Source organism: Scyliorhinus torazame, chromosome 6 (assembly GCF_047496885.1).
Source record: "Scyliorhinus torazame isolate Kashiwa2021f chromosome 6, sScyTor2.1, whole genome shotgun sequence".
NCBI classification, from domain to species: domain Eukaryota; kingdom Metazoa; phylum Chordata; class Chondrichthyes; order Carcharhiniformes; family Scyliorhinidae; genus Scyliorhinus; species Scyliorhinus torazame.
The window spans coordinates 266,578,333-266,592,591 of record NC_092712.1 but is presented as its reverse complement, the minus strand read 5'-3'; the positions used below and the strand labels follow the sequence as shown (position 1 = coordinate 266,592,591).

The 14,259-nt window shown below is 47.3% G+C and overlaps 1 protein-coding gene across 1 annotated transcript in view; it reads right to left on the bottom strand.

Annotated features, from left to right (window-relative positions):
• LOC140425415 (N-acetyllactosaminide beta-1,6-N-acetylglucosaminyl-transferase-like) overlaps positions 1-13,594 on the bottom strand; it is a 70,193-nt gene extending 56,599 nt beyond the window's left edge. Inside the window, exon 1 of the mRNA XM_072509669.1 lies at positions 12,201-13,594. Coding sequence (XP_072365770.1) covers positions 12,201-13,137 — 937 coding nt within the window. The 5' untranslated portion in view covers positions 13,138-13,594. The remainder of the gene's footprint in view (positions 1-12,200) is intronic.
• Between the last annotated feature and the right edge of the window lie 665 nt (positions 13,595-14,259).

The window sequence follows — 14,259 nt, the reverse complement described above, 5'->3', positions numbered from 1 at the left end:
CTTGCCTCACTCAGCAGCCTAGGATAAATTTCATCTGGCCCTGGAAATTTGTCTACTTTTAAGCCTTCTAGGCCACTCAGAACCACCATTTGTCTATGTTAATCTCTTTAATTGTATTACAGTCCTTATCCCTGATTTCTATATCCACACTGTCCCTCTCACGAGTGAACATCGATACTAAGTATTCATTTAGAGGTAGCCATCTAAGATGGCCACCTGCAAAGGACCATGGGAATTATGGCCAACCCAGGACTCAAGACAGATACAGAGCCTATGTCTATCTGAAACACAGGTAACCAGACCTGATCGAAACCCCCGCTTGTTTGCAATTTAATGGCCCATTTTCTCAGGACAATAGAACACCAATCAAGCAACCGGTACAGCCACAAACTGATCAGCACCACTCCCCTTACTCAGAAAGCACAACTGCCAAGGTCAATGAGCGCTAAGGACCCGCCCAGCCACCAAGGCACCCGCCCCTTTATTGGCCGAAATCAAAGACCGTGATCAGAGCCCTGTCGATCTATTGGGTCCAAGGTTAAGAACCGCCCCAAAGAGCGCAAAACCCCAGAGGGATAAAAGAGAGCGTAGCCATGTGTTCCGTCTCTTTTCGATCCGGCCTGTGCCAACCCAATTGTAGCAGGAACAGCCAGCCAAGTTCAAGACCAACGATCGCTGCCTGACGGAAAAGCCCAGCAGACAGAGCCACTTTCTTCGAACCAGCCAAGTGAAATCCAGATAAAGGCATTATCCATTTGCACAGTGTTGGTTGCCCTGAAGTTAAATATAGGTTATTGTAGCTGATAGGTGTAGTTTAACTCATAGTAGATATTGTGTTTGCATGTACTCTTGTGAACGTCTTTTGAACGAACTAACTGGTTGCGTGGTCATTTGATCGATATAAGGGAAGGCTTGTGGTTCACCAACATTATTATAGAGCAACATAGATCCCTACCTCTATCCTCCAGCTCCACACAAATTACCATAGTGGTCCTTAATGGACCCTACTCTTTCACTAGTTACCTTTTTAACCTTAATGTACTTGTAAAACAACTAAGAGAAATCTTTTCATTTCCCCCTTTTTGCACTCCTAATTTCTGTTCTAAGTTTCCTCTTGAACTTTCTAGACGCCTCTAGGGTTTCTGCTTTTTGAGCCCTCAATATCTGCCTTAAGCCTCCCTTTTTTTCCCTTATCCAATGCTGTATATCCCTTGACATCCAGGGTTCACTGGATTTGTTGGTCCCACCATTCTATTCTGGCAGCAGGTTTTCGGTCCTTACCCCATCCGATTGAGGGGGTGTTTGCTGGTGTGAGCTGCATGAGCACTGAGGGATTGCAATACTCCACCGGTGGGGCCAGTTCATGGCTTGCCAGACGAGGAGTGTAACAAGTAAATGGCAGCAGATTGACAAAAAGGTGCGACACAGGAAAAGATGGCAAAGGGTGCTTGGGGGTCGTTGCCCGCCCAGTGGTCTACGGAACAGCCTGTGAACTCTACATTCGAGCAGCAGAGGAAGGAGGCCTCAAGAGGTCCTGGCAAAGGTGGTGGAGCTGCTTACGGCGGCTATCGAGAGAGTGGAGCAGAGCTGGAGGCGCAGGTCTGGCAGTCTAGAAGGTGGAGGAGTCAATGAGGGAGCGTGGGGACCGGCTATCCTTGTTGGAGGTGGAGATGGTGCTTGTGCGAACAGCCAAAAGAGGTGGATGGAGAAGGTGGAGAACCTCAAGAGCCGCTTCAGGAGGCAGAATTTCAGGATCGTGGGGCTGCCTGAGGGGATTGAAGGAACGCAGGCCACAAAGCATGTGGCAAATATTGTGGAAAGATTGTTGGGGGTGGGAGTCATTGACACTGAAGAGGAGGCCAAAGGCGGGGGAGCCGTCGAGGGCGATGGTGAGTAGGTTGTATAGTTTTCTCGACAAGGAGAAGATAAGGAAATGGGCGAGACAGTTGAAAATGTGCCCCCAGCAAACACGATGTCGCAGGCCTCTATATCGCTCATTTTATAGCAGGATAAAGACCTGGAGTAGCACGGATCGAACCACCCTATTTCCCTGTTGAATATGGACGCAGTTGTTGCCAAAAGGTGTTGCCGTCATGGATAGAGTGGATAGTGTGCTGGGGAGTGATAGGAGAGGACCAGACGGGGGTTCGTGAAGGGACGGCAGCTATCAGCGAATGTACGGAGGCTGCTTAATGTCATTATGAGTCCTCAAAGAGTTGGGAAGTGGAAGTGGTGGTGGCAATGGATGCGGATAAGGCGTTCGATCAGGTTGAATAGACGTCTTGGGTCAGTTCGGGTTTGTGGATTAGGTTCAGCTGCTGTACAAGGCGCCCAAGGTTAATGTTTGGACAAACAAGATTAGTTCAGGAGTACTTTGGGCTACACCTGGAGACCCGGTTGGGAGTTTTGATAGGATCATGGGGATCCCGGGTGAGATTAGTGATTTTTGGGATATGGGGAAAAGCAAGAAATTCCCAATTAATGCTAGAGGAAAGGTGGCGGCTGGGAGAATTGCCATTTTGGGTGGTGGGGGCGAGCTTTCGCTATCTTGGGATACAAGTGGCGTGGAGTTGGGCCCAGCTGCATGAACTGAACTTGGCTGGTGGAGGGAATGAAGGATTTCAGGAGGTGGGATGTGCTACCATCGTCTTTGGCGAGACGCACACATAAATAATAATTTTTTTTTTTTTTTTTTTTAAACTTAAGAGTATCCAATTATTTTTTTTTCCAATTAAGGGGCAATTTAGCTTGGCCAATCCACCTAACCTGCACATCTTTCAGGTTGTGGGGGTGAGACTCACGCAGACATGGGAAGTATGTGCAAATTCCACACAGACAGTGACTCAGGGCCGGGATCGAACCTGGGACCTCGGCGCCGTGAGGCAGCAGTGCTAACTACTGGGCCACCGTGCCACCCTAATATCTTTATTAGTATCACAAGTAGACTCACATTAATACTGCAACAAAGCTACTGTGACAATCTCCTAGTCGCCACATTCCGGCGCTGTTCGGGTCCGCTGAGGGAGAATTCAAAATGTCCAAATTCATCTACCAAGCACGTCTTTCGGGAATTGTGGGAGGAAACCGGAGCTAACCCATGCCGACACAGGGAGAACATGCAGACTCCGCACAGACAGTGATCCAAGCGGGAATCGAACGCGGTGAAGCAACAGCAGTAACCACGGTGCTACCGTGAATCGGTGAAAATGACGGCGCTACCAAAGTTTGTTCGTATTTCAGAACTTCCCATTTTTGTTCCCAAGTCCTTCTTTACAAAGGTGAATGGGCTGATTTGAGATTTGCTTGGACGCAAAGGCTCCGTGGGTGAGGGTGTTGTTTCTGGAGAGGAATCAACGAGGTGGGGGGGGGGGGAAGCGAGCTGGTTTTGCCGAGCTTGTTGAATTACTACTGGGTTGCAAATGTCGCAATGGTTAGGAAATGGGGTCGGTATGGAGGTGGCCTCCTGTAGGTGAACCAGCTGGAGGGTGTTGTTGTTGGCAACCCTTCCTTTCTCACCGGCTCGTTACGCCACGCCATGAGCCCAGTGGTGATATTGGCATTCAGGGTTTCGAACCAGTGTAGGCAGCACTTTGGGTTGGAAGGTATGTCGCTGTGGGTGCAGATTTGCGTCATAGGTTTGTGCCGGCACTGGCGGGGTTGGAGGTTTGCGCCGGCACTGGATGAGTGGTCCTGGGGGTACGGGCATAAAGTAGTTCATGGATTGGTTTGTGGGAGCAACAATCGGGGCCTGGAGGAATTTGAAGACATGCATCAGCTACCAAAGGGGAAGTAGAGGTTCAGGTGTCTGAAGATTAGGGACTGTTAGAAAGGAGGTGTCGTCCTTTCTGGAGCTGCCGCCCCCTGGTGCTGCAGGATAAGTTATTGTCCAAGGATGACACTGGGGAGGGTAGAGTGGTGGATATGGACAGGGAGCCGATGAAGATGGAGGGGGCTCCCATGGAGGCGGTTTGGCGCAAGTGGGAGGCGTTGGGGGCTGGAGTGTGGAGGGAAGAGCGAATACTTCCTCATCGTGCGGGAGGTTAAACCTCATTAATTTAAGGTGGTGCATTGAGCCCACATGACGGTATCCAGGGTTGGTTCTTCCCAGGGGTAGAGGATAAGTGGTGGCAGTTTGTGGGAGGGCTGGCGAATCATGTGCACATGTTCTGGGCTTGTCCGAGGTCATGGGGGTTCTGGAAGTGATTTTCGGATGTAATGTCTAAGAATCTGGACACTTTTTTTTTTTTTAAGTATGCAGATATTTTAAATTTGAGAATTTTGACATTTTACAAATAAATTCAGAGCCAGCAAGAGCTTTTAGCAGTAATTTCAAATTCCTTACACCTTTACAATCCCAGTTAGACCTCATTCAAAGGGGTGTAACTTTTCCATGGGTCTTTAAAAGTGAGACAAAACAGCAGAGAGGGAAAATGTTTCATCAAATCATAATTCCAATCTGTGGAAACCACTAGGGCACACCTTATGGAGCAGCATAAACACACAGACAGCAACTTCTGGATTTCTAGGCAAAAGTGCACAGCCAAAGTTGCTGCCAGATTTAGCATAGTAACAGCAGTTTTGGCATCATTACCACAGCAAAATTCTAGCCCTTATGGGTTATAGGTTTCTCACTGATGGCGGATACAGCAGCAATCAAAGATGAATTGACATTCAAACGCATTAAAGCCTTCATAAAGTATTGCTGAAAGAAAACATGTTGTCAAAGCTTTTGGTCTTGAGACTTACGGTCACACATTTGTGGTCACAAATGTGGTCACACATTTGGCAGCTCCCTCTTGAGCCGTTTTTTTTCGGTTCTTTTTAGACATTTGCTGGGCGGATGTTTTGGTGGAAAAAAGGTGTAGAATGGTGGAGAAAAGTAAAGCTCCACTGGTGGTGTTGGTGTATGGATCCAAGGACCAGAAGTGGGTCGAGAAGGAAGGAGCTGCACCAGCAAGAAATTCTTTGTGCGCTGCAAGTGAAGATGGTGAAGGGTAAAGGGTCGGCCATCCCAGCCCAATGGTCAACGGAGCAGCTGGTAGACTTCCTGAATTAGAAGTTCAGCCAGCATAGGAGGGAAGCCCACGAGGACCTGGCCACGGTAGTGGATCCGCTGAAAGCGGAGATCGATCGGGTGGAGCAGAGGCTGGAGACTCAGGGCCAAGTGATCCAGAAGGTGGAGGAGGCAGTTGGGGAGCAGCTTACCTCATTGGAGGCAGAGGTCGGGATGATGCGGGAGACCCAGAAGCAGCTAAAGGAGAAAAAGTGGAGGATCTGGAGAACTGCTCCCGGAGACAAAATTTAAGAATTGTAGGTATGCCAGAAGGCATCGAGGGAGCGGACGCTGGCTCTTATGTAGCCAAGACATTGGAGAAGTTGGTGAGGGAGGGGGCTTTTGGCCCCTGGAGGTCGACCGGGTGCATAGGGCGCTGATGAAGAAGCCATAGGCGAATGAGCCACCGATGGCGATGGTGGTGCGGCTCCACCGATTCCTCGACAAGGAGAAGATTTTGCGGAGGGCCAGGCAGACGAGGACGTGCACCAGGAAAGGCAATGAGCTCCGGGTGTATCAGGACCTTGGAGCAGAACTGGCAAAGAAGAGAGCTGGGTTCAACCGAGTGAAAGTTACCCTCTTTACGAAGGGGGTGAAGTTTGGGATGCTGTACCCGGCTCGCCTCTAGGTGACTTACAAGGGTCGAGACCATTATTTTGGGATACCAGAGGAGGCAATGGAGTTTCTAAGAGACAATGGACTGGCAGGAGAGGTAGGACATTGAACTGTGGAGGAAATGTGAAAAGATGTTGCTTCTCTCTGCCTTTTTGTTTTATTTCTTTTGGTTTGTTGGTTAGGAAGAACCTCTCCTTTGAGATATTTTGCTTGGTTCTGTGGCGGGATGTTTGGGGAATGTGGAGGGTGAGTGCACCTTCTTATTTCAATATTGTTGGTGCTATGGAGGTGTGAGTGCGGGGGGGCGGCCAAGCTAGTTAATGGGAGAGCAGCGAGGATAAGCAGGTGGTTAGTGTAACAGAGGGAGATGGGAGTGTTGTTTTGTTTAAGGGGGGGGGGGGGGGGGGCTGCTGACAAAGGTGCGGCTGCTGGGAGTAGCAAGGAGGTGGACATCCGAGGGCGGGCTGGCTGGGAAGGTCACGTGACACGAGCCGGGGGCTGGCCCAAAATGGGATATGGTTGATCGGCAGGGGAGGGGGGGGATGTGGGGTTGTTTCTCCCCACCCCCCCCCCCCCCCCCCCCCCGGACCAGGTTGGTCACATGGAATGTCAGAGGACTGAATGGGCCAATTAAACGGTCACGCGTCTGCATCTGAGCAGCTTGAAGGTGGATGTGGCCTTTCTGCAGGAAACGCACTTGAGGGTTTGGGACAAGACTCGGCCAAGGAAAGAGTGGGTGGGGCAAGACGTTAATTCAGGATTAGATATGAAGATGTCAGGGATGACGGTGTTGATAAACATGCATGAGGCGTTTGAGGTGGAGAATATAGTGACAGTGAGGGAGAAGCTGGAGGGGATACCCGGTTTAAGAAGGGACGGGGCAGAAGATGGGAAATTGTAGGCCGGTTAGCCTGACTTCAGCTATTGGTAAGATTTTAGAGTTCTTTATTAAAGATGAGATCGCAGAGTACTTGGAAGTGCATGATAAAGTAGGACTGATTCAGCACGGCTTCGCCAAGGCTTCGTGTCTGACAAATTTTTTTCGAGTTCTTTGAGGAAGTAACAAGAAAGTTGGACAAAGGAGAACCAGTGGATGTGATTTATTTAGATTTCCAGAAGGCCTTTGACAAGGTGCCACATAGGAGACTGTTAAATAAGTTAAGAGCCCATAGTGTTAAGGGTAAGATCCTGGCATGGATAGAGGATTGGCTGACTGGCAGAAGGCAGAGAGTGGGGATAAAGGGGTCTTTTTCAGGATGGCAGCCGGTGACTAGTGGTGTACCTCAGGGATCGGTGCTGGGACCACAACTTTTCACAATATACATTAATGATCTGGAGGAAGGAACTGAAGGCACTGTTGCTACGTTTGCAGATGATACAAAGATCTGTAGAGGGGCAAGTAGTATTGAGGTAGCAGGCAGGCTGCAGAAGGACTTGGGCAGGCTAAGAGAGTGGGCAAAGAAGTGGCAGATGGAATACAATGTGGAGAAGTGCGAGGTTATGCACTTTGGAAGGAAATGGAGGCACAGATTATTTTCTAAATGGGAAGATGCTTAGGATATCAGAAGCACAAAGGGACCTGGGAGTCGTTGTTCACAATTCTCTTAAGGTTAACGTGCAGGTTCAGTCGGCAGTTAGGAAGTGTTATTGAAAATATGGAAAGATGTGTCATTTGAAACATGGCAGTCTGGCAATATCTGGTCTGAGAGAATGTAGGGAAAGATCCCACAAAGGTCCCACAGCAGCTGCAAAGAGCAGGATTGTAAAATGCAGATATCCTTGGTCAAGCAGGTTTAGCAAACAAGACAAACAGGATTTTTGTTTGAAGCCAAAAACAATGGCTTACACCTTCATTGAAAGTAACTATTTTAGTAAGCAGCTGGAAAGGAAAGGATAAGGTTCAGTTGAATTTGGGACAATTCTAGGTGTGAAATTTGTCAAACACCAACAGCGGATGTTGGATGTGGGGTTGTTGGCGGACGAGGTGGTGTGTGAGTGGGTGAGGGCCGCCATCCGGGGGTATGAGAAACTGAATGATATGGGTGAGGTTTCTGCTGTCACTCTATGGAAGGCGCTTAAGGCCGTGCTCAGGGGGGAGTTTATATTGATCCGGGCACATCGGGACAAGGTGGAATTAACGGAGATGACAAGGCTGGTGGACAAGATTCTGTACGTGGATAGGAGGTACTTTCTACCTTTTGTAGGCTGGTTTGAAAGTGGTGTTCTCGCATACCCACGAATGTTGGATTTTAATTTGCTAGCTAGCTGCTTTAATATGCATGGGCCATAAATTGGAGACTAGTTAGAATTACCCTTGCCTAACACGAGAATTAAATTACTCATCTGAAGATTCGTTCCGGCTTGGGCCATCGCCTCTCTATCATAATTTTGTTACTTACAGGAACTTTGCTTTAGGCAGCATCTATAGCGCCCCTTGAACACTTCCTGTTCACTCCCCGTATCTAAGGATGGATGTGCTGGCCTTGGAATTTTTAAGGCTCCAATACTGATGTTTCGATGGCTTTAGCTGGACATTCAAGATCAACTGCCATCTCCATGGTCCCGAATGGTTATACTTCTTGCAGCCATGGTTCTGTTAGCATCTGTAAGAAAAGTCTAGGAAAGCTTGTTGCAACCCAACCCAGCATACATATGGAATAAAGTGTCCACAGATGGGATAATTTACTAAGTTACTTGAATGGGAATGGAAAAACGGAACGTTATGACTTTACACGTTAAGCAATGATTACAGATTATGGATTGTGACAGTGACGTTTAGAAACATCGCTCACACTTAACTGCGAATCAGTCCTGATGTCTTGTTGAAAAACAGGAAGTGTTCCTAGTTAGTGAAAATATGGTCTGTTTAAGCCTGAAAAATAAGATCTAGAACCCATTTTGCCAACCCTGAAAGCCACCCCCACAAACTACTGAATTCCACATTTCTGAACATCAGGCGTAAAGCCCGAATTTAATCCGCACCCCAGGCGTAAAGGCCGAATTTAATCGGCACCCCCGGCATAAAGCCCGAATTGAGCCGGCGCCCCAGGCATAAAGTCGGAATTTAGTTCTGTGGCCCAGGCATACAGCCCGTAAGGAAATTTATCACTGAAACTCCATCCTAGAATGAGAATGCTCTCCCTGCATCACAGGCATAAAGCCCAGGCAGTAACAAAGCATGCTGGTACAAATATACAGAATGAAGTGGCATAGCTAATCTCCATGACATTTGTGATTGGTGCTTTATGAATAGACATTGTTGCCCCCCCCCCCCCCCACCCCCGCCCACCCCACAAGTAGACAAGGGATACATTTTAAATATCACACTGCTGGAGTTGTGCAACTGGTGGAGAAACCTGGTGCTATTGGTGTTCAAATTCAATTGATACCTGTAATTCATTTTTTTGGAAAGGGCCCAGTGTACACAATAAGCGACCTTAATATTTTTCTAACTCGGTAAGATTATGGTCCTCCTGCAGTATAGTGCTCGGTTTATTTTATACTTGGGCGTTTTGTGATAAAGAATGATTCACAACGAAGCAACAGGCAAAATTGGAATTTCCGAACACATAAGAGACGGAAGCTTTACCCATAACAAAAATATACTGAGGCGGAATTTGAGAATGAGGGTTCAGCAGCAGGCACAAGTTTAAACTACATAAGCGTAGGAATTGACTGAATGTTAGGTAGTTCTCTTTCCCCAGAGAGTAGCAATCATCTTGAATACTGGGCACATTGTAAGACCTTGTGAGGTTGCATTGAAAACTGCAATGATCCTATTTATTCAGTAAATCCTCATCCAAAGATTTCCTAATCGATGAAACATATTCTAACCCTCCCCCACAGCTTGTGGGCCAAATCACCCTTCAGGAACCATGTTAATTTTTATTTACCACTCATCAATAGATTCAGAAGCAAATTCCTCTAAAGTTACAGCTATTAACAGATGGTAAAATAAAGCAGCTATTTACATAGCACTTTCACAGCCTGAGACATCCTGAAACATTTTGAAAAGGACATAATCAGCTGTGAAGTGTAGTCACTTTTTGAAACAGAAAATTACAGTGCAGAAGGAAGTCACTGGGCCTATGGTTTCCTGCTACTGAAAAAAAGCAGCTACAGAGCCTAACCCCACTTCCAGGTTATTTGTCAGTAACCATGACCACACGTCAAGTGACTTTCAATGCAATAGGTTGCCTCTACCAGAAAATATTTCTCTGCATCTCCCCTTTTCTGCTAATTACCGTAAATTTATTTCCCCCAGGTTAAGATTTCTCTGCTAAGGGAAACATGTTCTTCCCATCTACCTCTATCTAGGTTCCTCAGTTTTTCCCCTCAGTTCTCGCTGTTCCAAACTTCATGCTAAAACTCTACTGCAGGCAAAATCTTTGTAAACCTTCGCTGTACCCAGAGTGTGATCATATTTTTTCCATATTGCAATGACCGTAACTGTACACACTACTCTAGTTGTGGCTTAGTGCCATGAGGGCAGCACGGTGGTTAGCACTGCTGTCTCGCGGCACCGAGGTCCCAAGTTCGATCCCGGCTCTGGGTCACGGTCTGTGTGGACTTTGCACATTCTCCCAGTGTTTGCGTGGGTTCCGCCCCCACAACCCAAAGATGTGCAGGCTAGGTGGATTGGCCACGCTAAATTGCCCCTTAATTAGAAAAAATGAATTGGGTACTCTAAATTTATGAAAATAAAACTATAGTGCCATGAACATAGATACCTCTTAGGCATTTGATCTTCCACATACTATTGCTCCTGTTGCATCCTATCCACCCTTTGTGCTTTTTACAGTTCTAGCATAATCTTCCTGCTCACACTTTATGCCTCAGTTAGTAAAGAAAAGTGTCCTATGTGTCTTCTTAACCAACTTATTTACTTGTCTTGCGAATTTCAAGAGTCTGTAGACAACCACTCCAAGATCCCTCTGTTCCTCTGCTCTTCTCAGAATCCTACCATTTATTGCGTGTCCCCTTGCTTGGTTTGCCCTCCCCAAATGCATCATCTCACTTCTCCTCACTAAACTCTATTTACCACTTTATTATATTATCGTCACAAGTAGGCTTACATTAACACTGCAATGAAGTTACTGTGAAAAACCCCTGGTTGCCACACTCCAGCACCTGTTCGGGTACACAGAGGGAGAATTCAGAATATCCAATTCACCCAACAGTAAGTCTTCGAGATTTGTTGGAGGAAACCGGAGCACCAGGAAGAAACCCTCACAGACACAGGGAGAAGGTGGAGACCCCGCACAGACAGACAGTGACCCAAGCCGGGAATCGAACCTGGGACCCTGACGCTGTGATGCAACAGTGCTAACCAATATGCTGTGCTGTTCACCTGACCCAGTCCATTGATATCTTCCTTGGGTGTATTTCTTTTTCTTAAATGTCAATCACAAAACCAATTTCTCTATCATCTGCAAACTTCTTAATCATATCTCCCAAGCAGGGGACCTACTGCTGAACTCTGAGGAACGGGTCTGAAAACAGCCTTCCAATCACAAAAACACTCGTCAACCTCTCCTCTTTGCTTTCCACCAGTTGAGCCAATTTGGGGTCTACTTTGCCATTTGCCCTTGGATGCCATGGGCTCTTCAATTTCTGCCAGTCTGCCCGTTTGGTGCCTTGCCAAAAGCCTGAGTGGCTGCTGACACAGAACCTAAATTGGAACCTACTTCCCCTACAAAACATCAAATAAAGCAAAATAGTGCTGATACTGGAAATAAAACAGAAAATCTTGGATAAATTCAGCAGGTCTGGCCGCATCTGTAGAGAAACAGGATTAACATTTCAAGTTTTGATTCTTCAGAACTGAAGAGGGGTAGATTACATACATCACCACCCCTTCCCGGCATTCAGCTGTCATTTATTGTTCAGTTTTGCTTTCACTGAGCATCAATTTTTGTTATAACACATTGTGATCTCGCCTTTGTCCCACGCTCAGCACGTCTTTAGTCCTTAATGCTACCATTAACACTCCCTTGCCTTGTATCCATGACATCTTTGTCAATCTCTCCTTGCCTCCTCCACCAACTACTCTACCCCACCTCCGTTACAATCCATTACATTTCTACCCCTCTTCATTTTCTGAAGGGCCACCAGATCGACTCAAGATGTAACTCGCTCCTTTCGCCACAGATGCTGCCAGACCTGCTCGACCAGCCTCGCGAGCCTATTGCACCATTCAATCAGATCATGGCTGATCGCTTCCTGGTCTCAAATCCACCTCCCCACCTGTTCCCCATATCCCTTTAACCCATTTTTAAAAAATCAGAAATATATCTATCTCCTTGAAACCATTTAATGACTCAGACTCCACTGCACTATGGGGCTGCGAGTTCCACAAATTCACCACCCTCTGCAAGTACTTCCTCCTCATCTCAGTTCTAAATCTTCCGCCTCTCAACCTATATCTGTGACTTCACGTTCTAAAGTTTACCCAAATATTATTAAACAATGTGAAAGCTGGAATCTAAGGCAAAGTTCCATTCCACCTGGGAAATGCAGATGTTGCACATACCTGGTATTCTGTTTAACGTTACCCAGTAGTGTTCATCAGGACTGTATGTGTCTTTAGACCAGTTTAACAAATCCAAAGCCCGCTGGTCTTTCAAAATAAATTCGACGAATTCGATTGTCAAAGCATAGTAAGCGGACCCAAAATAAATGGTTAGGTTGTGGGGAGGGGGCGATTTCTGCGTCTTAGTTCTGGCCACATGGGATCGACTGGCGGACAAAACCTGCTTGTACGCGAACCTGGTGCGGTCTCTGGCATGTGCTGGAGGCAAAATGCCAGGGGTAATGTTCTTCCCTTTGAATATCTTGAGGTGTCGAATGATCTCCAGGTTGGTCTTGAGGGGATAGTCCTGGCCGCAGAGGTTGAGAACATACTTCCAGCTGGTCCGGAGCTTGACGAGGTCGGTCAGGCAGCTGATGTCCGCTTCCAGCCGGGACATCCCGCCGTAGATGATGGGCTCCATCCTGGAGGCGAGGAAGACGTTGCCGAAGCAGCTCTGCAGCAGTTGCAGCTTGCTGTGGAAGTGCGCGGGCGATTTGCCATCCACATGTATGCAGTAGAGGTTGTGCGGTCGGTAAATGGCCTTGAAGAGGCTCTCGAAGGTCTCGAACTCCTTGTGCACGGTGACGACGAAGGCCAGGGGGAAGCTGGTCTCCTCGGCGAGCAGCGGGCTCCGGGTATAGTGGAGCAGCGCCCGCAACTCGCCGCAATAATCCCCACCCGGCGGGAGGGGGGCTGCCGAGGGCGCCCCTTTCCAAAGGAAGACCCTCTTCCCTTGGAAGAAGGAGTCACAGACAGGCGAGTCTCCTGGAAGCAGTGATCTGTCGGGAATCTTGAATCGATACCAACTCCCATTGGATTGAATCCGATAAAACCAGTAGGAGCTCACCACCACCATCAACAGCAGCAGCGTCACGAAACGAACCTGCCTAGTCTCCATTCCTGGAAAGAAAATACTTTTCTTTTTCGCTCTCCTTTTATTTTCAGCTGCTGCCTAGTAAACCCGAGCGGCGATGGATGGCCAAGTAGCCCCCTCTGTGCTTCTCTTTCTTTCGCATTTGGATAGCCCTGGGTGGGGAGGGTAAGGCTCTAGTGAGCCGCCACACCAGGCGAGTAAGTGCCTCTCAGCACACAGTGCAGGGCTCCCTCTCCTTGCTGTGCAGTTTCACTTTTAACACTTTACACCCGGGAACCCTGGCGTGTAATCGTCACTTAACCAACTGCCTACTTCCAAAGGCGGCAGCTCATCTCCTCCCCGGAAAATGGAGACAAGGAGGGTAATAGGATCACTGTGATGGTGGCGGATTCGTTAAAAAAAAACATCGACTTCTATTTTGGCAATCTGACTGTAGATGGTTAACTTTACACATTCCAGTACCCATTCAAAATATCAGCCTACTCACTTTAAACCCTGAACAGGTGGCGACCTTATATGGGAGAATGGCCCCTTTTTAAAAAGGAAAACTTCAATAAATTGAGGCAATTGTATTTGGCGACAGAAATGTTGGCACAGTTGGTGTAATTTAAGAGTAGCAGGAGAATGGTTTATAGATTGAGTTTAGATTTAGAAACGTAGTAACCACAAATTGGGAGTGGAGAAAGGCATTGTTAAGACGTGTCGCCACCTACCATAGTCACATGATTCCACGATGATGGAGTTAACTAATCCCTGTAATTAACCGCCATCTCTAATTAGTCCAGCAGGATACTGATTGGGAAACAAAAAGAAAATTGCAAGAGTTCCAAAGGCGCCCTAACCTTTTCAAATATTTATCCATTTTTTTTCAAAGCGCATTCTGTTTCCACTATAGTTTCTGGTAAGAGATTTCCATATGCTAAAACTCATGTGCAAAAACATTTCTTCAACAGTCTATCCTGGAACTGGACAGCCTTCCAGAGGTAAAATGCCTAAATCCAGACACAATATCCAAAGGCACCCTTTTTCCCCTAAGCTTGCCACACTTCTCACATCTCAAAATACTCCCATACTGCATCCTTTTTGAATTAAATCTTTCTCATTTGCATTCGAATGCACCAATGCGAACTGTCTCCACCATCTCCC